This window comes from Rattus rattus, chromosome 3 (assembly GCF_011064425.1).
Source record: "Rattus rattus isolate New Zealand chromosome 3, Rrattus_CSIRO_v1, whole genome shotgun sequence".
NCBI classification, from domain to species: Eukaryota; Metazoa; Chordata; class Mammalia; order Rodentia; family Muridae; genus Rattus; species Rattus rattus.
This window is the reverse complement of record NC_046156.1, coordinates 73,472,536-73,499,718: the sequence shown is the minus strand read 5'-3', so window position 1 is coordinate 73,499,718 and position 27,183 is coordinate 73,472,536. Positions and strand designations below refer to the sequence as shown.

At 41.3% G+C, this 27,183-nt stretch overlaps 1 protein-coding gene across 1 annotated transcript in view; it reads left to right on the top strand.

Moving 5' to 3' along the window:
• The window catches only part of Gask1b (golgi associated kinase 1B), a 55,325-nt gene that overhangs the window by 7,153 nt on the left and 20,989 nt on the right, over nt 1-27,183 (top strand). Inside the window, exon 3 of the mRNA XM_032898203.1 lies at nt 11,552-11,766. Coding sequence (XP_032754094.1) covers nt 11,552-11,766 — 215 coding nt within the window. The remainder of the gene's footprint in view (nt 1-11,551; nt 11,767-27,183) is intronic.

The window sequence follows — 27,183 nt, the reverse complement described above, 5'->3', positions numbered from 1 at the left end:
GCTAAAATTCTGATATTTAACAGATTTTCATGTTTGGTTTGAACAACCGTGAGCATGAAAATATGGTTGAACATGATAGTTTGTTTTCTGTCTCTCTTGTTCAAGGTTCTCGAATTACTGCAAAGGGCACCAGGTACACATGGTGTTGTGTCCATATGTTCAGATAACTTTTGAAAAAAAAATTAAAACCTTTTAATCTAGGGTAAGGCAAAGCAGACTATGACCATGTGAAAGTCAATGCATTTAAAAAGGAAAGCCAGGGCTGGTGAGGTGGCTTAGCAGGTAAAAGCTTTGATCTCTGGAACTCACAGGATAAAAGGAGAGAAACAACTTCTGAAAGCTTTCCTTTAACCTCAACAAAACACTGACATGCATTTGTTCTCCCCCAAAATAAACAAACGAATGGATGAATGAATGAGTGAGTGAATGAGTGAATAGAGAGACAAGAAGACAGACAGACAGACGGATGGATAGGTGATAGATGAATGAAATGGAAACCCAGTGCCATCTGACCTCTGAATTAGGAACTTTGCCAAAGCTCTCCTCCGGGCTGCACATTTCTGTGAATGGGTCTCGGGAACACTGTTTGGGTAGCATTTAAGCATCTTGCTATTTTTCATACCCAGCATGGAAGATGCATTATGTATGCTTTATTTTTAGGATGCTGTTTTATTGCCATGGAGCTGTCATACTGAATTAAGGTAGGCTAGTTCCAAGAATTCTGTGCAGCGAGCTGCTTAGATGACAAACTACAGGCACCCCACAAACCTCCATTTAAATTCATTGTGGATCCCAAGTCGCTCACTGTGTCTCAACTTGCATCGCCTCTTCTTATTACAGAGCAGGGGAAATAGATTGTGTGCTTTCCCCCACTCCCTGTCTTTTCTACTTTCCTGAGGAAGTCTTGGGAGCCCGAGCTGCTGGTGTATCTGCCAGGGCGGAAGACTGTGGCAGTTTTGCTTTTCCTGTTGTTTCAGGGATCAGGTAGGGATGGTGGAATCCATTTCTTTGGAGCTCTGAGAACGCCTCAGAACAATTTGAAGTCACACTGGTTCCGATCCCTACAAGCCCTTGACAAGTCTGCAAACTTTCTTAAAACATTTACTTAGGACTGTATAGTCATGGTTTATTGTTGAAATTTCTGCTCAAAAGCACATTCTATTCTTTATCAGAACAGCCCCAAGGCTATTTCTTTAGCAATCCAGTTGAGCTGGCCAGCTCAATACTTGCATTCATTTAGGGACAAAAGTTTCCTGAGCTTCCCTCCCAAGCATCACCGGCTGGCTGCAGTGTCCTCTTGTTTGCCCACTACATACCTTCACAGACACACTGGAGACCTGGCAACCTTCTGCTATGCATCTGGAATTTCTCCCCTGATCTCACTCTGGGCTAGGACAGACGCGACAAGGAGTGGTTGTTACGGGATTCACACTGTAAACATCTTCCTCAACTCCATGCAAATCTACCCCTCTGCTAGGATTTTATTTATCGTCATCCCTTTAACAAACGTTTATTGAACACCCACTTTTTACTAGTCACTCTTCTAGTCCTTGGGGCTGCAACCCTGTACAACATAGCCCAGGGGAGCTATCCTTGTGGACATGACATCATTGAGTCTGACTGCCACTGACTGCAGACTTCATGAAACAGTCTCTTGAGCTCAAGGCCATGATGTCTCTATGGACTCTGCAGCTCTGAGTTGATGGAAGGACTGCACAGGTTCAGTAGGACCAGGCAACCTTTCTTACCTTAACTAAGGGTCAATGCTTATGACTTCTGCACAGTTTGGCTGTAATGAGCTTAGTCTATGGACATTGAATTTGTCTGTGAAGCACTGTCCCAGAACTGGGGCAGGGAGTAGGACTTCCCTATTTAATAGTCATTCAATTCAAAGAGCTGTGTAACTGAGCATGTATACTGGCAGTATGCTCTGCCTGGGTTTGATTCCAGATTCAATACCTTACTGATTTTTATTTTTTATGAGCATAGCAATGATAACAATGATGATTAGAATAATGATATTTATAATAATATTTAATCTGGCCTTGTCACTAAAATTGACCCCTCCCCCTTTCTCTTCTCCTCTCCTCTCCTCTCTCTCTCTCTCTCTCTCTCTCTCATATATATATATATATATATATATATATATATATATATATACTTAAATATTTGTAGTAGGGCCTACTGTATACTTATAAATGTGGCCTTTTGTTTTCATTTAGTTTCTAAGCTGATTTAGCATCCTGTGGTATACTTTTTAGATTGTCATAGTTTCTCTAATTTTACTTGAGATAAGTAAATGGGCAACCACAATTAATTCAAAGCAAATCCTGTAGCTGGCAATAGATATTGTTTTTAATTTTTGGAATGTAGAGCACTTTCCTTTCACAAGCTTGTTAAGTCCTGTAAGAGTATCATAAGCATGATTTCCTTGTGGTACAGATTTCCTGTGGAGAAACTGAAGCTCAAATGATAACATAGCTCTCCAATGACGGATAGTGAAGATGATACAGATGTGAGTTGGGAGACTTCGGTAGCCTGATCCTTCATCATCCTTCTGCCTTGCTACCTCTGTGATCAGTCATGCCACAGGAGGGCCTCCAGCGTTGTATCCCCATTCCTCAGCCATTCAGAATGTAGCCTGCTTTCAACAGCCTAATTGTTCTGTCTCTCTCAAGTATAGCACCGATGCTTCCGGTCTCATATCAGTGGCCTGAGGTCAGAAGGTGTGCGTGTATGTGTAAGGGTTTCCACCCCACCTCTCTTGCTCCTGAGTTCTGTAGCATCACGAATGTGTGAGAGTCAAGTGCTAGTTGGAGAGAATGAGGGCACAGAAAGCTTTGTACATTTTTCAGCTCTGTTTCTCAAGTTTCTCCCTAATCCTTCTCATTCGTTTTCAGGGAGGGCCTTGAAAGTAAGGATTACTGGGGTCTCACAACAGCTGCATTTTTGTTCTGAGTCCATTATCCATGTCTTGGAACACACGAGTTATACTAGGACATTGGGGGATTATGAAACAAATCATTCATGTGTCCCAGTTGTTTTTACGTTCATTTAGTTGTGTGTCGGAGGACAACTTCCAGCAGTTGTTTCTCTTTCACAGTGTGATCCAAGGCTCAAACTCAGGTCATCCGGTGTGCACTTTCACCCACTCAGCCATCTTCCTGGCCCAGAACCAGCTCTTAGAAGTCACTGTGGGTAGAGCAGGAGCCGGGATCCGTGTAGAGAGGCAGCCAGCCTGAGAGGTTTCTGAGGGCAGTATGCCCCCAGGAAACGCAGTTTTGAACTGGAGATTGGGGCTACAGGGATGAAGGGAGACAAGTTTGTCTTAGATGGGCAGTTTGCTCTTTATCCTGTGAGGACCCTGAGCTTTGTCTTCAGCATGTGGGGGATGGGGAGTAACTGGGTTTTAGAGAAGAGAATGTTATGGTTGGGCTTGTGTTACAAGGCTACTCTTGCCAGAAACTCATGACTCCTTTCGCTGTATGAACCCCAAGACTCCCCAGATTAGGTTACCCAAAGGCAAGGAGGACTTTACACCCCCCCCAAATGTGGTTGTTTGTAGAGTTTGACACCCTTACAATATCCCCACCACCCTGGGAGGTCAATTTTATTTCTGCAGGTTATTATTATTTGTTGTTTTGTTTTGTTTTGTTTTGTTTTGTTTTTTTTTTTTTAGACAAGGTTTCTACGTAGCCCTGTCCTGGAACTCACTATGTAGACCAGGCTAGCCTCAAACTCAAGAGATCCACTTGCCTCTGCTCCTGAGTGCTGGGATAATGGGATGTGTTACCACACTCAGCCCTGATTCCTGCATTTTAAAATAAATACTGAGGCAAGAAGAATTTAGGGGTTTCCATTTGTGAAGTAGAGACTTTTAGTGAGTGGGTGTTCAGGGTTGCTCCACGAGCAGAGGTTCAGAACAAAGGATAGTTTTAAAAGTGGAGTGGATAGCTTGGGCGGGTCATGTCGGACAAGTCACATGGCATTCTTCCCTATTCCCAGGCTACACACTCGCGTGAGCAATTAAACGTCAATGAAACACTGGGATGAACTGAGCTCTGTTCAACCCAGAGAAGGTCAACTGTGAAGTGAGTGGTAGTTATTTGAATACACAGACTTTTTTTTTTTTGCTTGCAGAAGTGGTCTAAATTACCTAGACATCTGATGCCTCTTTAATTGTAGTTTTAGTTGGTAACTGTGTATACTTTTGGGTTATAATTATATATGTATATAATATAGATATATAATATTAATTGAAAAATATATTTAATGTGGCATGGTAGGCTAATTTAACCTATCACTTCAGATACTTAGTATTTCATCATAATAAAAACATTTTAGCTGTTGTTTAAAGCTAGTTTGAGATATTATTTTGGTCACCATTTTGTGCAATAGATCATGAAATTTCAAAGGCGTTTCTCTCTCACATGTACGAACATGGGAGTGTTTTCACCCATGCACTCCAGATGTCCTGTGTCTTCCTCTGTTCCTTTCCACTGCATTCTTTTGAGACAGCACGGAGCCTGGTGCTCATTGTCTTGGATTGGTTAGCTGGCTCTACCTATCCCTGCCCCTTTACCTCACTCACAGCACCAAAGCTGCACGCACATGCAGAATTAAGGTCCTCACACTTGTGCAGCAAGCGCCTTATCCACTGAGCCATCTCCCCTGTCACGAGATCATTGAATCTTCTTGTCCCATCTAACTGAAACTTTGCATTCCTTTTCTTTTTTCTTTTTGTCATCATACGCCCTCAAGTCATCTATCTATTTTTCCTAGACTCTAGCAACAAATGTTCTACTCTCTTCTAAGAGTTTAGATACTTCAGTGTCTACGTTTGGGATCTTGCAGTATCTGCCTTTGTCTTTCTGTCTTGCTTTGCTCAGACTTCCTGTTTCTTCATGATGCCCTGAGTGACAGAATTTCCCCTGGGATAGACTAAATAGTATTCCATGGTGCATGTGTGGTAGCACATGAGGGCTGTCAGGCAGGTTGCCTCTACTGCTTGGCTGTGGTGAAGAATGCTTTAGTGTCCACGGAAGTGCAGACTCCTGATTTCAGTTCCCTGGAGAGCATCTAGGAGTTGGGTGATAGGGTCATATACTTTCCTTTCATTACCCTGAGGACCCTGCAAACAGTTTGCCACAATACTGGATCAGTTCCCTTCTCACCAACAGAGTCTGAAATTTCTCCTTTCCCTAGGATTTTGCCAGGAGATTTTTTCTTTAATCTTAATAATAGTTATTCTAATAGATATATTAGGATGCCTTCTTGTTCTTCAATTTATGTAGAAATCTATTTCCAAGACAAATCCTGAATTCCACCACTTGGTTAGTTTTGTAACATCTACACATATGGAAACTACATACTCTTGTCTCTACCCTTTCTCCTTCAAAATGAACAAACAAGCAAACTTTATAAAACCTTATGAAGATTTGTTCCTTGTTAGACTTGCCAGAACTGGGGTTTGTTTCATTGGATTTACACAGTCTTGCAAGTTGAGAAAGTTTTCTCTATGCATCTTGGGTAGGTTAGTATCTTACCTAGAGTGTTAGGTCTCGGCTCTGGTCCTGAAGAGACAGTGGTGGCTTCAGGGCAGAAGCAGTACTGTGTGACTTTTTTGTTTACCTTATCATAGCAAGCCCTGAGCTGCTTCTCAGCAAAGCTTCCTCTCCTAGTGACCTGTGACTTCCAACCATATGTCTCAGAGCTCATCTCAGTTAGTTCATCACTGTTCTCGTTCACTCACTTCTTCTCCTGGCCTTTTAAAACCCCTGCTGTACGTGTATACTTGCTTGGTTATACTAACTTCTAAGATGTTTAAGCTTTAGCTCTTTCCTGGAACCCTAGGAAACTTCCTGATATATATATATATCTGCACTTTGTGCATATTTCTTCTACTGCAAACTTAGGACTACATAAATCCAGAGAGTAAATGATGCTTTTAAATACCTTTTAAATGAATAGACAAATTAACAGTACTGAAAATCCAGACTATATGTGAGCCTTCATCAACTCCTTCCAACTCATTCCTCTCTCAAGGGTATCATGAATCTCACATTCCTATTTGGGCTTCTCTCATTCATGTTAGCTTGTCACACTCACAAGCTTCAAGCTTCGCCTGGTCACTTCAGTCAAATTGTGTACATACAAGTATCCTTATACTGATGGAGTAGGGTGTATATAGATTAGGAATATATATGTATATACATATATCCATGCAATAACAATTAATAAAGAACAGAGTCCATACACTTGAAGAAGAGAGGGGAGGTGTATGTAGGAGAGTTTGGAGGGAGAAAAGGGAAGGGAAAATGTAATTATATTTAATCTCAACTATAAAATTGAAAAATAGAGATAGGTAGGTGTGTGTGTATGTGTGTGTGTCTGCTTGTATGTATATATCTATAACTGAGAGTAAGAGTTAGAGACAGAGACACAGAGAGGGACAGAAACAGACAGAAAGAGATAGACCAGACTCCGAAAGACAGAGACACACAGAGAGATACACAGAGAGAGACACACAGAGAAAAGAGGGACAGACACACACAGAGACAGAGAGACACGGAGAGATGCAAAGAGACAGGAAGAGATAGAGAGGCATATGTATATATGTATATATATATGTATGTATATATGTATATTTATACTTATATTTCAAATTCTGCCTTTTTGAGGCAATGAAGTTAATAAGACTTAACAAGTTTTTGTACCTAGACGCGTTCTACAAGACCTTGGAGCAGCATGCATGAACACCTTATTGCTTTTAGCAGTGGGCAATCTGTAGTATAAGGCTTTCTGTCAGTGACTTGCTGATGCTTGTGATGGAACCCATGGGATTTATTTCCTGCAATGAAGATGCTCCACTGGGTTTGGCTGGCCCGTGCTTTCTTTCAAGGATCTGTAGAATTGTGTTTAGTGAAAGGCCCGATGCTGCACTCTAACTTCCTTTCGGTCCCATTCACAAGGAGTCTTGGAACTCGGCCCATTCGATAGAAAGGACTTTTGATTCACAGCTCAGAACACTTTTGCTTATTTTTGTCTGCTGATAAATACGGGCAGACATTCACACTCTACCAGCATGCTTGGCCTGCCCCTATAGTGTAGCGAAACCAGTCAGCCAGTGTTTAAAGTGAAGGGCATTTAATACATGCAGACAAAGGAGATTGTGTAAAGCATACATTCTTGGCTAATTTTCATGTCCATCTTCCCCAGAGAATGTCTTCTTTGTGCTGTTGAGTCAAAAATGACTAAAGAGAACATCGATATTCTGAGGAGACATTCAGATATTGGAAGAGAGGAGTTTTTACTGGCAAGTTTCCTTCTTAAGACAGCTGTGTAACCGTTAACTCACACGGACATCCACACATCTGTTAAAGGCTGCTCCCCACCACTCTGACAGTTAGGATTTTATCTCTTCACCATTAAGATTTCTCCAGAGAGCGCAGCACTGCATCATTTTGACAAATATGAATGGAAGAAGGTGAACACGGCTCATTTCAAAAACCCTTCAGGGTGAATGCCTTTAACCAGGCTCCTGTTTCCAGAGACCATCTTCCCATCATCCCTTACGATCTATCAATGCTCCTTTACTCCTGTATTTTATATAATGTGGAATTCTCCCCTCGGTGGCGCTTACTGTGCCGGGATCTGCAGCTACGCCGACAGATATTATCGCCCACTGGGTCCCACATTCTTGGCTGTGGAAAAACAAGAGGCCTGTGCTCCTCTACTCACCAACCGGGGAGCTCAGATCTCTGGCTTTCTCTGTTTTCTGGGAACCCCTTTCCCTGAAAGGCATGTCCTTATGTTTTACCCAGAGACATGGATGGCCATGGAGAATAATTTATTGTGCCAGTTTGCTGAACCCACCTTTGACAGTTTGAGAAATGATTTATTAGCTATCGGGATAGAAGGAATATGAAATGACTGTGCATGTGCCTGTAATCTCAGTGCCCATGGAGCAGAGACGGGAGGAACGCAGGTTCAAGTCCAGCTGCGGCTACAGCTGGAGCTCTGCAGCTGGGTGATGGGAAGAAACCACGAGTCGTGGTGGCGCACACTTTTAATTCCAGCACCTGGGAAGCAGGAGCAGGTGATCTCTGGGAGTTTGAGGCCAGCTGGGTCTACACAGCAGATTCCAGGTCAACCATGGTTATATGGTGTGACCATGTTGGTTTCAAACCAACACACAAGCAAACAAATTAACAACAGGAAAAAGCAACAAACTATCAAAGAATCTTGTGACTTATAGAGAGACTGATCAATCCATGGGCGTACGGCTTGTGGCCAAAGATTTTTGCTTTCATAAACTGATGTCTGCAATTTCACACGGCTGAAAAATATAATGAAAAGGTTGATAATATTACTCTGACAATCGGAAATAATGTGGATTCACACTTTAATGTTTACAAAAAAGCTGTGTTGGCGTAGTCATGACCAATTGTCACTTTATAGTGTGCCACTGTGACACTGAGCCAAGCATATTGTAGAATGGCTGTGGCGGAGATCACATGACTGGCAAACTGCAAATGTTTACTCGCTGCTATTTGCATGGTACGCAGACCATTGGGCTACATTACACTACTGCAGAACAATTACATCAGTGCTACTCAAATATTTAATTGTAAAATAAACATCCATACTATAATGTCTAATAAAACAATTATGAGAATCCACATATTTTTATTTTTTCCCTTGTATAATTTTTGGTTCCTTATCCTGTGAAAATGTATGCTTCCCTAGAGCAAAAAGTTGGCACCTACTTGTTTATAATTTAGCTTTAGGCTCCAAAACACTACCTGGCATTTAGCAGTTGCTCAGTAAGCAGCAATGGTTGTTGGGTGAAGACTGTAGGAGGTGCATATGTAAAAACAGCTGCTATAAAGTCATTCTTGATCATGCATTTATGCTAAACACTAGGATGAGGGTTTTTTTTGTTTGCTTTATTTTTTTCTTTCATTTCATATGTCAACATAAAAATTTTACCTGTTAGTGAGTTACATGCACACTGTATAATGTACAAATCAGGGCAAACCTATCTAACATGCTGATCTTACAACAGTGGTGTGGCTACAGTTAGCAATTATATGCTGAATATGTTCAAAAACCTTGAGGAAGGGAATTCTGAATGTTTGCACTAGGTAGAAGTGATAAAAGTTTGAGGAAGGCATTTTTTCTTTATATGAAGTCTTATTTAATAATCGTGAAGTCAGTTTACAAAGATACATCATCACCCCTGTGACACGGAGGAAGAGGAGGAAGAGAAGGAGGGGGAGGAGGGGGAGGAGGAAGGGGAGGAGGAGGAAGAGGAGGAGGAGGAGGAGGAGGAGGAGGAGGAACATTTTCAGAGACTTGTCACTTGTCTAATGTCACAAAGCAAGGAAGTCAGATTAGAGAGCAAAAACTCTGTTAGGTTCCGTAGTCTAAGCTTCAGCCAGGAGTTAACCACATTCTCTTCCTAAAATTTTAAAGCTATTTATTTATTCAGATAAGAGTGAAGAGGGCAGGAAAACTTCAGAAAACAAAACAACTGATTGTTGTGGTTTGCTGACAATGTTTTTTTCCTTCCTTATACATTCTCATCCATAATTTTCTTCATTGCCTAAAATGAAGAGACTTCTTTTTCTTTAATTTTACAGTAAGGTATGGATGCTCTTTAAGATTTGGAGAGAAGCAAGGTTTCTCTGACTTCTGTAGACTGCTTCTTGCTCCTTCTAGGGCTTGGGTGCAGATGAAACAGTTGCCTGCCTGGTCTTGCAGTGACTGTCCTGTGGACATGCAGTATTAGGCTCTAGTTACTTTTGAACACTGCCTTGTTCTGAGATGAGAAGCGATGTTGGTGAGTCACAGGGTGGGGGACACTGGTTCACAGCCTCTCGAAGTTCAGATGTCCCATGTGCTTGTCTCGGAAGGCTGCATGACATTATCTACTCATATTTGGTCACATGGGTCCAGCTTGTCTTCCTCACATGATCAATCATACATGGATTTTTATCTCCCCGACATCTATCAGCATAGTACTTGGCATATACAAGATTGTCTAGCTCTTCTGTTTTAGAATAGAATTAGGTCTTAGGAACCCCAATCAGTAAAAAGGAAATGGGAAGGAGGAAAGGAATGGAAAACTGATGATCTTTTGGGTCAGTTCAAGGTTCTTTCTTTCTCTTAATTGTGTGTCAGTGACTGTGGTGTTCGTGCTGATGTGTAAGCCAGAGACCTTCCACATGCCCTACCCTACACTATCGATGAAATGGAGAGGGAGTTTCCTTTGGAACAGGCTGGGATGAGAGCAATTAAATGGTTGAACTAATGTGTTTAAACTGTCGGTATGCCACCAGCTTCCGAATGTGTCAAGCAGCTGACAGTTTCCTGCAGGTAAGAGCACTACAAGTTTCAAACAACGGGGTTTGAGTTTCTAGCTAGGTGAGGAAAGTTGGAGATTTCAAACATCCCAGGCTGTTTCAAAGGGCTTTTTAGAAATTCCTGGCATGTCTAGACACTCCCATCAGAATTCCTGAGGGCTCTGTTGTTCAGGCTTGTTCAGAACGAGTTAAGGGGGCTTTCTAGATGCTTATAATTGAGTTGTTTTCTTCAAGGGCACTTTACTGACTTTTGAATTACAAGCAACCCTGATCATCACCATCTCTGGGACTTTACGTGGATGAAATGGGAGCTTGTAAACGATAGTTCTGGTTTAAGTCTGAAATATTGTTCAATAGATTCCATCGTGATCTTTCCTGTTGATGAGGATTCCACAGGAATGTATTATACTTTATTCAGTCTAGCAGTGATAGAAATTGCATTTCTGTCCAGTGACTAAGATCCAAACAACTTTACTGACATTTTAAAAAATGTATCATCTGTGCACATGCAGTTGAAGTGACATTTGCTTAAAGACACCTTATAAGGCTATGTGTGAGGGAGTGACCCTTTCCCAAGAGCACTATTGTGCTTGCACACTTCTATCAGAAAAGAAAAACAGAAACAAAAAAAAAAACACTTCTTTCTCCTGCTTTCCTTCCTTGCAGACTCCAAAAATTGATGTGAAACATCCATTTTCTCGTTGAAATTTGTGACTTCTAAAAATCCCCCCCCCCCCCGGCATCCTGATGTAGCCTCAGAAAATCAGACAGCTGTTATTACAAACAGAGACCGCTCTGCTCAGACCTTGAATAGACAATTATAAATGTCTGAATTCTTTCCTTTCTTGTGGCGGCTGCTTTTTAGATGTGGAATAAAGCCATACTAAACGAGAGGATGCTTGAGTAGTAGTTAGTAGCCTGTTCTTGCCACATCCATAAATCTTGTTAAATTTTCTTTCACTGTCTACAGTAACTTTCCATTTTATAAGATTTTTAGCTGACCAGGAGTGTCATTTATATAACAGTCTTAAAGCTTGTAAAGACACAGGGACCATGGGATTTGGTTCTGTCCCACAGCCGACAGGTGAGAGAAGGCGTGAATTAGTGAGTGACCTTCCCAAGGACATTTGCCTACTCACTAGGGCAGCCTGCTGAGTGAACTGTTTGCTTTTCTGATTTTGTAGATGGCCGGCCTCGACCTATCATTCTCTGGGACTCATCTCTAGTACCTTCAAGCAATGCTAGCCATTCTTCTGTTAAGATCACCTGGGGAACTTACCAGCAGTTGCTAAAACAGAAGTGCTGGCTGAACGGCCGGGTTCCCAGACCTGAATGGGGCTGCACTGAAGTCCATCACCATGAGTGGTCCAAGATGGCTCTCTTTGATTTTTTGTTACAGGTAAGTTTATCCAATCCCCTGTGGTGATCTAAGACCGATAGTGTTGTAAGGCCTCAAAGGAAACTTCAGCAACTGGAGTGTCTACGAAGTTGTACTTTAAGTTATCACATTGTTAAATAGTAATTGGGAGAGGATTTAAGACTTACAAGTCTTAGAACGCTTGTAGAAAACATCCTCCTTTTGGTGAGTACCTTTTCTGTCTGCGTCTAACTAGAAGGAAGGAAACAGGAGTGGAAACATAGACGGAAGACTGTAGAGTGATTTCAAGTCCAGTCTAGGGAACATGACCCTCTGTTTTAAAAGCAAAACAGAAAAAGTAGAGAAAGCACTAGCTTAGTCACTGTCTAGGGGACAAACTGTTGACCCAGAGAATTGTCTCCCTTGTCAGTGATGCAGAGTGGAAAGTGAAGACTAAGCCAGCGTTTAATGGAGTGGAGAGGCAGCCAACAGCCACTTGGCTGTTGAACAGTGAGTCTAGCTCTGAAGTATAGATAGGTTATGTATTATGTATGGATTATCTCATTTGTAAGCTTACTCAGTATATGAAGGCTGTGAAGTAAGCTCCCTTCTCTATATTGCATGTAGGGGAACGGAGGCATGGAAACAATATGTATTCTGACAGCTTACTTGCAAACTGACAAATTAGCCCACTGCGGAACGACTGATGCTAGTGAAGTCATGAAACCCTTGGGACTGACACATGTGAATTTCACACTTAGGATAGAGCCACTCTTATCCACTTCATGCCTCCTTGTATCTCTGTGCGGTGATATAGCAGTGCTCTGGAGAATGTTTCTGATGACGTGTTAGTCTCTCATATGGAACCCTAACCTCGTAATCTCCAGTCTTCCCACTGACTCCTAGCAAACCTGACTAATGTTTGCCTTAGAAGGATGTGCGATTTTAGTATTCTGGCAAGGATGCAAACATCCCCCACATTCCAGAATAAGATGCATTTGTATCTTCCAGAGCAGTTTACCACACCAACAAGTGTGACAGTAGTGCTGCCCAGGGTCTGAAGGACAGCTTCATGACAGCACTTGCCTACGATGGGTGAAAAACCTTAGTATATTCTCACTACTACACAGGCAAAAACATAAGACAAAGCACAAACCCAAAGAGCGAGCTTGGTGTGCTGTGCAGAGATGCCCACGGAGAACTGTCTTTCAACACAGTGATCTCGAAGCTTGTCACTGATAGACACAGAACTACCTATAGCAAATGAAAGGCAAATCTATGATTTAGTGTTCTATATTTTAAATCTGAAACCCTCAAGTAAATCTCATTCTGACCTAACCTTCATTTGTTATTCAACCAAAGAGAAAACACACACACACACACACACACACACACACACACACACACACACACACACACACATTCACACACAACCTATGATCATTATAAAAGTACTATAAAGTAATTATACCCACTACCACACTCCAAAGCCTTTTGGCCTTTGCTTTCTTCTGGAAGTGTAATGGTTAGGAAACTATAGTATATGAAATAAAAGCCAGATCCACGTCAGAATTGGTGCCTAAATATTAGTTTTGACTGTTCTGATGTCAAAGGAGGGAGAACACATGCCACCAAATAGTGAAGAGAAAGTGTTTGAGTAGAAGTTTGGGGGGTAAAATCAAGACACTGTATAAAAGCCTGAGAAGATCATGGGTGTGATGACATTTAGTGGTGTTTAATCATCTTAAATAAGCCATTTAAAGCAGAGTCTTTGTTTAAGCAAATATTGGGGCTTCCTGCTTTGGACATAGGAAGTAGCAAAAAGGAAGGAGTCCTTTATACAAAGTATGTGTTGACTGTGTTGCTCTACTGTTCATTACCCTAACTGAGCCAGAACGAAGTCCAGCCAATGCACTTTAGCTTCTGAGAGCACTGGCAGCTTTACCCATGCAGGGACAGTGTCTGCTGCCTTGGGGATGAGTGTAAGCACATGGAGTCATCACTGGTGATTTTAAACATGTGCAAATATTCCATATACCTTGAAATAAGAATAATATGGTTCACCTACCACTCACAGAACATTTACGTTGTGTATCTGGTTCTGAGCACTAAGAAAGTAATTCCGGAACTAAGTCTGGTTGTTATTTATATTTTAGAGATGAGGAAGCTGGATCAAGCAGAAGTTTAGTAATCTTGCCAGGGTCACATGTTCGCTACTTCCTGGAGTCAAACCAGAAGTTCTGCTTTAAAAATCAAGCCTTCTTGATTCTTGAAGGGAACAACTGCCCCCTTCATGTCTTATACAGAGTTCCATCTCCAGTCACTGTTCCAAGTGAAAAATCTAGGAGCCATATGTGTGCTTCTGTGAGGGCCACATGGGTAGTGACCAATATCATTCATTGGCTCCTGTCTTAGCTCAAGGCTCTGTCCTTTCTCTCCTAGATGCCTCCCTTTAGCCCCTTCAAACTGTATGAGCTAAGATCACTTAAGGCAGAGGTTAGATATCTGCAGGGTGTGGCTCTCTCTGCTTCTGTAGTCTATGCAGTTACTCCCTTTGCCTGTGTTGGAAGCTTTTCCTCTTTGGTAATTCACGAGGAAGAAGTCTGGGCAAGGATTTACCACAACTTGCTCAAACTGTAATACCGAGTGGAAGCTCCTAACTCTAGTTTAAAAGCTCTGTATAGAACTCAGAATATCATTTATTAATGATTAATTTAAATAGTATTTGCAAATACACACACACACACACACAGAGGCAGAGATAATGTTTTGTGTGTTGTGTGGGAATATCACCTGCCAATAAAAATCTTATAGCCAATAAGCTGAGGCACGATTAAAAGGTGGGACATCTGGCAGAGACAGGGGTGGGTGAGAACTCTGGGAGATAGTCAGAGGGGAAGGTTCCCTGCCCTGACTCAGAGGAAGTTGGACATATGCACTGAGGAGAGGTAACTAGCCATGTGGCAGACACAGACTAAATATGTTATGAGTTGGTGGGAACAAGCCTAGCTTATGGCCTAGTCATTTCGAACTAATACTGAACCTCTGTGTTGTTATTGGGGAACTGGATCATGAGTAGAAAAGCCCACAGTTACATATACATGCATTCATACATACATACATACATACATACATACATACATTCATACATACATCATATATACATACACACATACATACATGCATACACACATATGCAAATGGCATCTGTTGGGAGAGATTACAGTTTTTCTTTACTTTTCATTATTTATTTCTATCAGTGAACAGGCGAGATGCTCATCTCCTTTAGACAGTGCGTCATTTTACCATTTTGTGTCAGGTCTGATGGTTGCTGCTTCCCTCTTCCCCACTGTGGGAAGCAGAAGGCAACGTGGTGTTTCTGCCAATCTGAAGGGTGATGAGGTCTTATTTGCATTTTTCAGTTTTACAGTGTGTGAGATTGAGAATATTATATATTCAGGTATTTTGTTTGCTTCCAGTAAATCTCTTGTTCACATTTTACAACTTTCCTTATTGACTAAAAACTTTGTATATTATGAGAAGGAAACCTATTCACGTCTGCATCAGGCAGCTTTCTGTGCCACAAACAAAGAGCTGAGACAATCAACTTATGAAGAGAAAAGACTTATGGCTCTCAGTTTTTAATGTTTCAGGCTGTGATTGCTCCATCCCATTGTTTTGGGCCTATGATAAGGGGGTAGATTGTGGAAAAAGTGTGTGGTGGGACAAACCTGCTTATCTCATGGGCAGTAAGTAGATGAGAGAGAGAACAGAGGGGCCAGCCTGCCGCAAAAGTCCTGTTTAAGTTTCCTCAGGACTGATGAATCTATGACCTATCCAAAGAATGATCTATCCAAATCCAGCTTGGTGAGCCAATGTGTTTACTGAGATTATAGGTAGACGGGGGTAAAGGGGTGGTCACTTACAATGGTGACAAAGCTGATACATCACTAGAAAGTGCCACCCCTTCATGGGTGAAGCCTACAGAAGCTGCATTATGAGGTTCAGCCCAGTTAAGTGTCCACCTCTTATGTATTCTAGTACCTCTCAAGATCAATGCGCACATTGGTTATGATAGTGTTGTTCGACTTTTTTCCTGGGGAGACATGAACAAATTCTGTTCAATCTATTTAGGGCATTGATGACAGATTGAAGAATCAATTCACCCAAGGCTCACTTTACAAACAAGTCCCTGGGGTTACTACAGATGGCATAGATGAAGGGTTAAAGAAACACGTGTGACTCAAAGGCAGTTGTATCACTGAAAGCCCAGCCCAGCATGGGTTAGAACTCATGGAAACTGCCTGTCTGGAGCTCTCTGTTGGACTTGTAGGCAGTTCCACCCACAAGAGTCTTTTCTTTCTCTAGAGATTGTTTACTGTTTACATGACCGCTGGGAGAGGCCTTGCTACTCCTTCTCTGAGTCTCTTGGGTCTCATTAGCCTTTCCCAACCTTTCCCACTTCCCACGGGAGTGAATGTTAAAATTCAGAGGTCATATTTGCCTCATAATATGCTCCTTCATTTCCTTCATTTCTTTTCTTTTCTTTTCTTTTTTTCGGAGCTGGGGACAGAACCCAGGGCCTTGAGCTTGCTAGACAAGTGCTCTACCACTCAGCTAAATCCCCAACCTCCGTTTCCTTCATTTCTAACTACATTTCTTCCACAGTTCCTGGTATTCCCTGGGCTTTTGTGGGGGTGTTGTAGATATGTTAGAGTTTTCTTCCATTTACGGCTGAACATTGAGTCCTTATACACAGAAACAATCTCTTGCTTACAGCGGGTAGACCAAGCGTGAGTTCTAGTGTCTATCACATAACAACAAAAAAGTTTCCCTCTAGGTCAAACCTGATAGCAGCAGTAATCTGTGGGTTTAAATACAAACACGTAGAAGGCAATTTGACAGGCATGCTATATCCATTGAACTAAACAACAGCATAGGGGCCTATCAGCTCTCCAGCCACAGATCCTTGCCTTAGTTTATTACCAACATGAATTCTCTTCGCTGGTGATAGCCTTAGGTCAAATCAGAAAGCAGTCGATTGAACCTTCAACAGTTATGCCACATTTTGCATGACATGTGGGTGGTGTATATGAAGAGTCCATATCTGAACAAGGGTTTTGGTGACAGTTCCTTCTGAACCTTTTGCATAGGACTTCCCAGAACTCTAAAGCCAGGCAATATAGAGGGGTCATCCATCTTAGTTGCAGCTTGAATTTTCAATATCCTAAAACCAAAAATGTGAAAGTCTTCAGCAATAGAGTCTTACTTTCTGGGAATCTTCTCTGAAGGGGGATCGAAGAACATTTTTATAGAATGGGAACAGAAAGTAAAGGGAATTGGGATGGGCTGTTGCATTGACCAGTCATATTTTGAAATAAGGGGTTAAGCAAGGAAGTTAACGTTGATGACTGGACCTTATCCAGGTCACCTGATTTCAGGGTCTTTGAGTCAGCCCTTGCAGTCAGGTCCCTTCCTGGACTCTGACCTGGAATTTTAGAACGATAAGAGGAAAAAGGAGTGGTCACGCTGTACACAGGCAACACATGATGACTTGTGTGCTTTAGTTTGGCTAACGGGATAACAGCATCTTCCCCCTTCACATCCTTTACTGGTGAGCACACAAACCTGAAACATCGGAAGAAGGAGGATAGAAGTTAGGTTCCAGGGCCTGGGCATACAACTTAGTTTTGATCCTGCTAGCAAGGAATTCATTCCTGAGATGGCTGAATTTAGGAAGCTACCACCTAGCCAACAGTTTATAGGTCTAAGCCATTCTTACATGTAACTTCCAACTTCACATAGCTTCAAATGCTGCAAAGAGTCTCAGTTGAGTAGTTTTCTTTATCAGGAGGTCTGTGGGCTTGTCTATGAGGGATTGCCTTGATCATTAGTGGATGTAAGGTGGTCCTGAGCTAAGAAAACCAGTCAAATATAAGCCTGAGAGTCAGCCATAGGGCGAGCTGGCTATCAGCATTTCTCTGTAGTTCCTGTATTGAGTTCCTGCCTTGACTTTTCACAGTGATAGACTGTGACCAGGACAGATAAGACAAAACACACTCTTTCCTCTACCAAATTGCTTTTGGTCAGAGTGTATCATAACAACAGAGAAGTAACTGGGACAGGAGGTAACTTATTTCTGGCACCAGGGTTTTCATTTAATAACCTATGGATTCTGAGTGGCCTTTTCTACTCAGAATCTTCAACATCTGTTTTCACTTCTCTTTTAGATGCGCTTCCAAGTTTGTAACACATTCAAGACACTCGAGGGCATTATGTAATGAAACCTTTTTATCGAGGGTAAGATGTCTTGAGACTTACCGCTGTCCACTTTAAGCAAGTGCCAATTGGTCTTTGGATTTCGCAGCTAGACTTATACTTTTCAAAAGTAGAGCGATCCTTTAGAAAAGGTCTTACAACTTGTATCAATTGTTTTATAAAAAGAGTGATGTCGAGTAGAGCAGAATGGATAGTAGGCATGGCCCTATTTAGCCTTCTTTAACCCACACATTCTCCGTAAGCTGTGCTGCTTTCTCATGTGGGGCACTGCTGTGTGGCCGCTATGCATCTCTCCATGTTAGATGGCTTCCTCTGGACTGCCTTGCAGTGCTTGGCTCACCCAGGTTATGGTTGTACCCTTACCTGTTGCTCAAGGCAGAACCATGGCTGCTATCAATCTGTCACCCATCTTTGCTGCTGCTGAAGGAACCGTGGGCTGGGTTGTTTTAGTTAAGGTTTCCATTGCTGTGAAGAGACACCACGATCAAGGCAACTCTTTTTTTCTTTTTTTTTCGGAGCTGGGGACCGAACCCAGGGCCTTGAGCTTGCTAGGCAAGCGCTCTACCACTGAGCTAAATCCCCAACCCAAGGCAACTCTTATAAAGGACAACATTTAATTGGGTTTAGCTTACAGATTCAGAAGTTCAGTCCATTATCATTAAGGCAGGAAGCACAGCAGCATCCAGGCAGGAATGGCATTAGAGGGGCTGAGAGTTCTAGATCTTGCTCCAAAGGAAGCCAGGAGCAGACTTCTAAGAAGCTGGGAGGAAGGTCTCAAAGCCACCCCTACAGTGGTACACTTTCTCCAACAAGGCCACACCCCCTAATAGTGCCACTCCCTGGGACAAACGTATTCAAACCACCACAGTGTTACAATTTCCACACCCAGTATATTTTCTCATGGGGAGAAATGTGCACAGAATACTCTGGAGGAGGCAATAATTGCCTACTTCTAAGACAAATCTCTTTTAACGGTACCACTCTGTCTTCCATTCCCTCTCTCATGCCTTTGGTGAACTGCTGCTTTGGCCTTAAAGCTTTCCCAAGGTTCCCTCCATGGCATGCAGCTTCTGTTAATATTTACCTGAGGGACTCTGACTTTTTCACAAATTCATCACACTGGATATTGGGTTGTCCTGGACACACACCTTTGTGTAATTCCCAATTTAAAAATTTAAGTCGTTCAGATCTACTAGAATGTCTTCTACCTCACCATGATCATGCCTCACCTGTGGCTAAGTAAAGTAACAGAGCCCCTTGGGAATTAATCTCTTTCTTAGCTCGTCAGCAAACCCAAACCCATTAGGCTTGGTGAGCAAGCACCGGATGTTGTCTCCCTCACCCCCACTTTCCTCAGTAATAATCTTATTCCTGTCTTGTCTTCTAGTCCCTGATATTCATGGGGACCCATCTAGCTATAACCACCTGTTGGAGCCAGTTCACCGGGGACAAGTTCACTGTATTGTTTCAAGGGTGTGCGAGTAGTTACTCAGTGTCTTCAGGCCTTTCATACTCAGACTCATGCCATTCATTCTCATATCCCATGACCTCAAAAGCCTAATAAGCCAGGTTATGAGGGATTCTTTTATTTCTTGTTTAAAGGATGCTTTTCACAATTCAAGCATTGCAGATACAGAATTTTCTCATAATTATGGTTTCTTGTGTATAACTCTTCAGTAACGCTCCCTCCTGTGTACATGCTGAATTGGGATTTACCTCGTCCTCAGTCTAAGGGTTAGACTTCATGCTGCGGGACATCTTCTAGCACTTCTTCCTCACTCTCTCTCTCTGCATTGATTGATTCTGCTTCAGAGGTGGGGTTTTTAGGTCTCGGGAATGGGTGTTAAGCAAGCTACCAATTTTTATTCTCTATTTGTGCTGTAAAAAATGGTAAACTAACACTTTTTTCTCATCCTCTGTCTTTCATATTGTCTCCCAAATTGGAGGCTAATTTGAAGGACAACACAGACAAGTCCTTTTCTTGTAAGTCTTTCTTTGTCTGGGCAGATTGCTAAGCCTCAGTTGCATGTTTTATTGCTCCCCCCTCCAAGACCATAGAACATCACAACTGCCTATGATCCTAAACCATATGTGTAACTTTCAGAGACTGTGACATATTCTCTACTCCATCAGTCAACTTGGGTTTCTGCTTGTACTCACACAGCACATATGTCTCAGTCTTGGAGGTACACGGCTCTGGGCCACAGAGAGAAAGAGAGTCAGTCACCTTGAGTGTCCCCCCAAGGGTGCTCCACCCTGATATGGTTCAACCTTGGTTGTGGCTTAGGAGCTAGCTCCCAGTATGTGGTAGGAGAAAAGGGCCTGTGGTGAAGGTTGCAAGTGGATAACACAGGGATTTAGAGTTAAAGCTGGGAGCCAGGAACACTAGGGATAAGACAGAGAGACAGCCAAGAGGACCAGATAAGAGGAGGAAGAGGGCTCTTAGCCAGCTATAGCAAGCTGGTGCCCCTTCCTGAAGCTTTTGAGAAAAAAAAAGGAAGCCTCTATAGCCTTTTCAAATTCTCTTGCTTTGAAATGCAGCTAATTCTAAATCTAAGTTGAAACTGAGCATGACTTCTCAGAGGAACCTTCCACCTAAGAGATCACTCCAGCCGATCCCATTGACAGGTAGTTAAATATAAAGCTGTGACAGAGTTAACTCTGCCATGATAAAGATACAAGTTGCTCATGAAAATGTGAGAACAACGAGAACTTATTACATGAACAGTATATGAGACATTGCAATGTCAGAGGTAGCAACAGCAGCCTGTAACTAAGTTAGCAGTCAAATTAGTACCTGTCAGCACAAATCAGAGATCTCAGGGACGGGCTCTAACCACACCTAGCGAGATGTTTAGATCATGTTTAGGCTTGTTATCACCTCCATGGTTGACCAGGAAAACTTGGATGTGGGTGTTTATTGAGTTGACCCAATGTAGCCCAGAGAGTCAATCAATCTCAGGATAATTATCTTGTCATTTGTCCAGTTTTTACCACAGGCCTATAAAACCCCAGACAAGGAAGGTTTTGACATCTTTTTCTCTCTTGGAAATTCCTCCCACTCTTGAGCTTCCCTCACTATCCTCTCAATTTCTCATTTTTTTTCTAATTCCAAATAAAGCTTGTTTCTGCTGTGTATGTTCCCATGAGAGTTCATACTTTTAAACTCTAGTAGTGAGCATGAGAAAATAAATGTGCAGCACTGCCCCAGAGTGACTAACACCTTAGGCCCTTGGATTGTGCATAACTGGGGTGTTAAAGTGTCCATTGTTCTAAACCCCTTCTATCAGATGTGTGTAAGATTTCTCTCCTTTATGCAATTGCCACTATAGCAGGATAATAGGTCATACTCATGGGAACAATATATTGTGTTAGATTTCTCTTGTGGATGCTTCATCTACAGATGGATGAGCCTCAAGTACACCCATTGTAATTGCTGCATAAATGCTCATCCCAACTCTTCTCTGGTTTTGTGGGTCCTTGGGTGCCAGCTATCTTGTGTGACTTTTCCTGGATAGATGAGAGCAAATGTCCATGTATCTTAGGTAGGCCATTAGTGACAGACTAAAGAAATGATTCCACCCAATTCTAGCTTGCCAAATCAATTCATTTATTGGGGTTGCTTGTAGAAACATGGCCAATCCAAAGGCAACTGAACCACCGAAAAGCTCACACTGCTATGGATGATGGGTTCATGAAAGCAGCATCACTGGAACCCAGTGCCCAACTTGAAGGCCACAAAGAGTGTCCTCATTCTTCAGTCATTGTTTATTGCTCATACAGCCCTGGGAAGGTGCCTCGTAGGTCTTGTACTTAAATGTAAGTTTCATGAACTTCCTTTGCTTAGTAGACTTACCTTAGTAGGTCTCTTTAGCGTCCTAAGTTTTCGTTTTCTCTCCAGGAGGGAATGTTTCAATTAGAAGGAAATGGTTTTATAAAAGGCTGGAATCCCAAGCCAAGATTCTCTCTCTCTGCTACTAAGAAGTGTAAATAGACCCATTGCTAGCACCAGAGACTGGGTTATCATTGTGTTGTTTTGCTTATTAATCATGACCATTACCATAATGTTTTGCCTGGGGGGAAAGGCTATGCTAGACTATTTCCAATGAGTTGGTGCCTTGCCTTTAAATCTGATGGATGTAAGGTTTCATTACTTTCCTATAGCACATCACTGGGACTAATCCTTCTATGATTGGGCCTTTAAGAGACATTCTAGATTACTGTAATATTTTCCTTTTGATTCTCCTAATACCAAAGGAGCAGTTTTGCATTTCATGTAAGGTTATTTATAATTGGCTCTTTCACTTTTTATATTTAGCATCATAAATTGCTGTCAGAAATTGGAGTTTATGAAACAAAGTCTATAAAAACAGACCCATTCTTGAGTATCGTCTTAGTTAATGATTGGTAAAAATTTTTTCTATTCAATAACATGGAGTTGTTATTTAATCAGAAACATGCCTATAAAAGTGGAGCTTGGGAAAGCAGAGAGTAGATTTTGTGAACAATTTTAGACAAATTATGCCTGGAGCAAGCTATAGTCACTTGCTCTGTGATGCTGGAGCAAGGACCAGGGAACACAGAATGGTTGTTATTCTCTGCATACAGTGTTCATTTGTTTCACTCAATTAACAAATGTATAATTCAGAAAGGCTGAACCATATTACTGACTCTGTAAAGTGCAAAAGAGCCACAAGCCATCTTTTCTTCTCTAAGTGTGGGGCTATGAACTGCACAAATCAAAATTTATCACCATAGGGATGACAAAACAAAGAATTCTAGAAAATGCTTTGTGTCTCTAAGGTTTGTCCCAATTTCTCTCAAAAGATTAGATAAGAGGACTGACGTCAGCACACAAGAACCATGTCTCCTGAACTAGAAGCCTCTACTGTAGTGTTGGAAACTGAGGAGGAATTAATCTGCAGAATTTGAATGTCAACTACGACGCAGTCATTTCTTAGCTTTGAGAATCACTTAAGCTTTACTCTCCTCAGTTTCTCCATCTGTAAAATAGGACACTCACACCACATAGAGGGCTAATGAAAGAGCAAATTACTTTTATACATACCTTTATGTATTTAGAATGATGCTTGATACATATTCAGTATTATTTCATTAGTTATGCAAATTAAACACCTAGAAATTCAAATATGTGCATACAAGGTAAATAAATCAATCTCCTTATTATTTTATTCATTAAATTGCAAATCATTTACAAATATTTTAATTTATTGAATGCTTATGGACTGCTATACATCCCTTCTAGGTCTTTTCTTATTGTGGTTTAATTCTTTTTGACAACTCTGTCTTTCCTTATAAACTCTGGATTTCTGTTTTCAGCCACATGTTTAGGAATGGTGCATGCAGCTCTTGGGGCACTGTTTTTTGGGCAAGGAAAACTACCCAGTTACATGAAAATACTAAATCTGAAGTGTCAAACTATGATTGTTACAAGTGAAAGGAAAACTGCTTATAACACAGAAAGTAAATAATGTTAAAGAAAGGGAATTAGAAAAAAGAAACGGAAGAATCTAATGAAGAGAAAATGTTTGCCATCTTTTTATTGCTTGATGGACTTAGATTTTTTTCAGTCATTCTTTGAATGAGAAATTAATGAATGAATGTTTACATTAAGGGGATAGTAGTTGTGTATTCAGAAATATTTGCTTTCACTATTACCAAAACATTATAGCATGTTTCTTTCTACTTAGACTTTCCAGTTCTTCTTTTGTTCGAGACATAGAGGGGAATTTAATGCTGTACATAAAAAAGTTGAAAGAGATAATATCCTGCATTCAGAGTTACACAATTTAAAATGAGAGAAAGATAACCATAGTAGAATATATCACTGACCACAATTAAGTCTTAAATCTTATGGAAAGGAACGGGAAGCCATGAATTATTCTCAAATGGTTGGCTCAAGAAAGAAGTTAGGGAGTTTGGCATTTTATCTAGAAAAGCAGGACTCCACAGGAAGAGATTTTAATGGAGAAGAATCTTAACAAAGAGTTCAAAGTGTGAAAAAGTACCTTGAATGGGAAAATGATGCCTGAAGAAACTTCCTGTTTTCCAAATGTAGCTTTTGCGTAGATGGCTGTGAGTAATGGACTCATGGTGATAAACTCAACGATTAGCCACATTTTTCCTGTCTTGACAGCTGTCTCCTCCAGTTATCCTTGCCCCCTTTTCATCTGTGCATAAGGAATTTGCTCTAGGATGACCTCTATAGAGTTCCCCTTGCTTTGATCTTTGTAGGTTGAAAGCAAAATTCCAACCATCTTTCTCTCTCTCTCTCTCTGTTTCTGTGTGTGTGTGTGTGTGTGTGTGTGTGTGTGTGTGTGTGTGTGTGTGTATCTGTATGTGGGTGTGTATGCTCTCATACTGAGATGTTCACTAACTGGCCAGTTAGCTGCTGAGATTTTCCTGCCTCTCCCTGCCAGCACTGGGATCCCAAGTGTGTGGCACCCTAACTTTCCATGTGGGTTCTTGGGTCCTCATGTGCATAAGCACTTTACCCAGTGGACCTTCTTTCCAGTCTTACACCTCAACCATCTTTTATAGAAGGGAGAATTTGTTATCTTTTACAAACGAAGCTTTATTCGGTTTGACCATTCTCTGCAACTCTAAGAAAGATTCTGCTTATGGCCCCTTGATAGCTCATAAAGGACTCCCAAGCATCCTCTCCTCTTCTGCTGTCTCAGAGATCAAGGCTCTCACTTGCCAACATCAACAGCCAGCAAGAAAGACTTGTCACAGGTGGGCATTCTGGTGGCAGAAGGTAGAGTAGTCCAGGGTTCCAGACATCGAGACTTAACACAGTTTGGCTTAGCTTTTGTTGTTTTTCAGAATGAGAGCATTATCCATCTAAGTGATCTCTGGCCATGCATATGTAAATGATATCTTGCCCTGTTCGGCAAGTTCAAACAAATGGTGCAGTTTCTTGTTTACTTGATTGCAATAGTGAGGAAGGGGTGATGGCCTCAAATAATGTCTTAGGAACAAATGGGATTAGCTTCATATAGTGGTTAGCTCTCATGATGAATTGTCTAGGACCTAAAAAGTAGAGAGAGAGAGGAGCTAAGAGTCTGCAGAGCTATATTTCTCCTCCTTATTGTTTGTTGATATAGCATCCCAGTTCTCTTATGGGGAGTATGAAATAATCAGAATGGTTTCCTTGGCACCAGATCTCTTACTCAGGTAAAGGATGTATGGACTATGCTTTCTAAACATTAAAAGTGACTGAGTTCATAGAGATGTCATGTGCTCTCTAGAACAGTAGGCAGTGCCCTACCGAAGAACTATTGGCAGGCAATAGCTTCTGGGGAAAAGAGAACCGTCATTTGTTTGAGAGTGTGGCAACTGGCAGTGGATGATCAAACCCCCATGCTCATACTGGCAGCACTCATTGGACTTATTTGGCTGTTGACAAACAAACAAAGGTGATATGAAGTTGTAAGGGGACACGTTGGAAGGCATATAAGGGAAGCTGGAGTGGAATGGGGGCTGGATATAATCTTGTTTCCTTGTACACATAGATGAAATTTTCTAGATAAAAGAAACATTATTTTTAAAAACTGGCCAAGGTCAAACTTCATAGGGGGAGACATGCCAAACACTGACATTTATTATGGTTATTTTAGATTTATTATACTGTCTCGTTTCTCCAGTGAAATTCAAGAAAAATTATTTCAGCATGATCGATGCTTCTTAGTACATTTAATGGTTGTGCTTAGGAAGATAATGATGTTATCTTATTTAAGAATTCTTCCCAAGATCTCCCCTTCTTTTAAACTCATCTTGTGAAATTGCAATTTCGTTGTAATATCTAGTATCGTTTCTAATAACTGAGTGGACCGCCCAGAAACCTTGGTGTTTATGGGGCATCCACATGTGTTTCTTGCATTTTACTATTTAAGAAAGTAGAGAAATTGGACATGATGTAAAAGAAAGACTACCTACAAGATTGCTTAAAAGAACAAGAAATTTTTTTTTATTAGATGAAATGGATAAACCATGTAAGAATTATTGCTATAAGGAAGGTTTGGGGCTATTTTATGCTAGTTCTAAACAGATTTGAGCTGATTCATTTTTCTGTTTGAGCCGAGTCTTGCTGTGTATCCATGATTGTCTGAACCCTTCAGTCTGGTCACCTCAGTCTCCTGAGTGTGGGATTATAGGTGTGCTCCTTACGCCCAGCTAACTAACTCACTCGATTACTCTGTTACAGTACATTTAATTCATGACAGCTGACTTATAAATAAATCACACAATCGACTAGGCATTATTTTTGTGCATGCCTAGTTAAAGAATTTGCTTCCGATAGCAGTCAGTCCCTTAGGTTCTTACAATGCTTGGGGGTATTTTTATCAGCTCACTCTCTTGACCTACCTGCTTTTCTTCGTTACACAACCATGTTAAATCTGGAGGTTTCTACATTTGAGTCATCTTTTTTAGCCTTCCTTTGCTTTGTGCCTCACAGTCAAGCCGCAGCAGATTTTGACAGTTCTTCGAAACGACTCCCATATGCCTATCTGTCTCCCCTTCCTGTCAATGCACCTTAATCAGACTCTCTCCACATGAGTCAGATGCCATCTAAGCTCCCAACTGATCTCCTTGTCTTTCTCGGCTGCCATTTACTGTGCAAACCGTCACTGAATCGACCTCACAGAAAACTAAAATAATCTGTAAGGACTTCCATTTGATTGGGCAGTGAAGTTTAAATGCCTGAGGGCTTTTAGAGTTATTATGGAAGCCAGCATTATAGCTGAGTGATGGAGGACATGGTTAGCATGTGTGAGGACCTATCCTCGGGACCAAAGTAAATGAAGACATAAGGTGATTAAATGAAAAAAACATCAAAAATATACCAGCAGGTAAGGCATTGTAATGAACCTCAGAGTATCTGTCCACAATTCCCAGCTCATGACAGTCTTGTCCCTTCTCTAGTGCTACCTATTTCCTATGCCTTGTATTAATTTGGAGGAAGTCACAGACATTGTATTGCTTAATTTGTATGCATTTCGGCATGCATCACTAGAAGATAAAGCATATAAGCATATTACTATTAGCATGCCTCAAATTTTTAATCATTCCTGCCATATGCCAAAGCTTTTTATTTGTTTTAAATGGCATGGGTACTTACTTCAATTTGTTGGAAAACAGGCTTTCAATAAAGCCTAT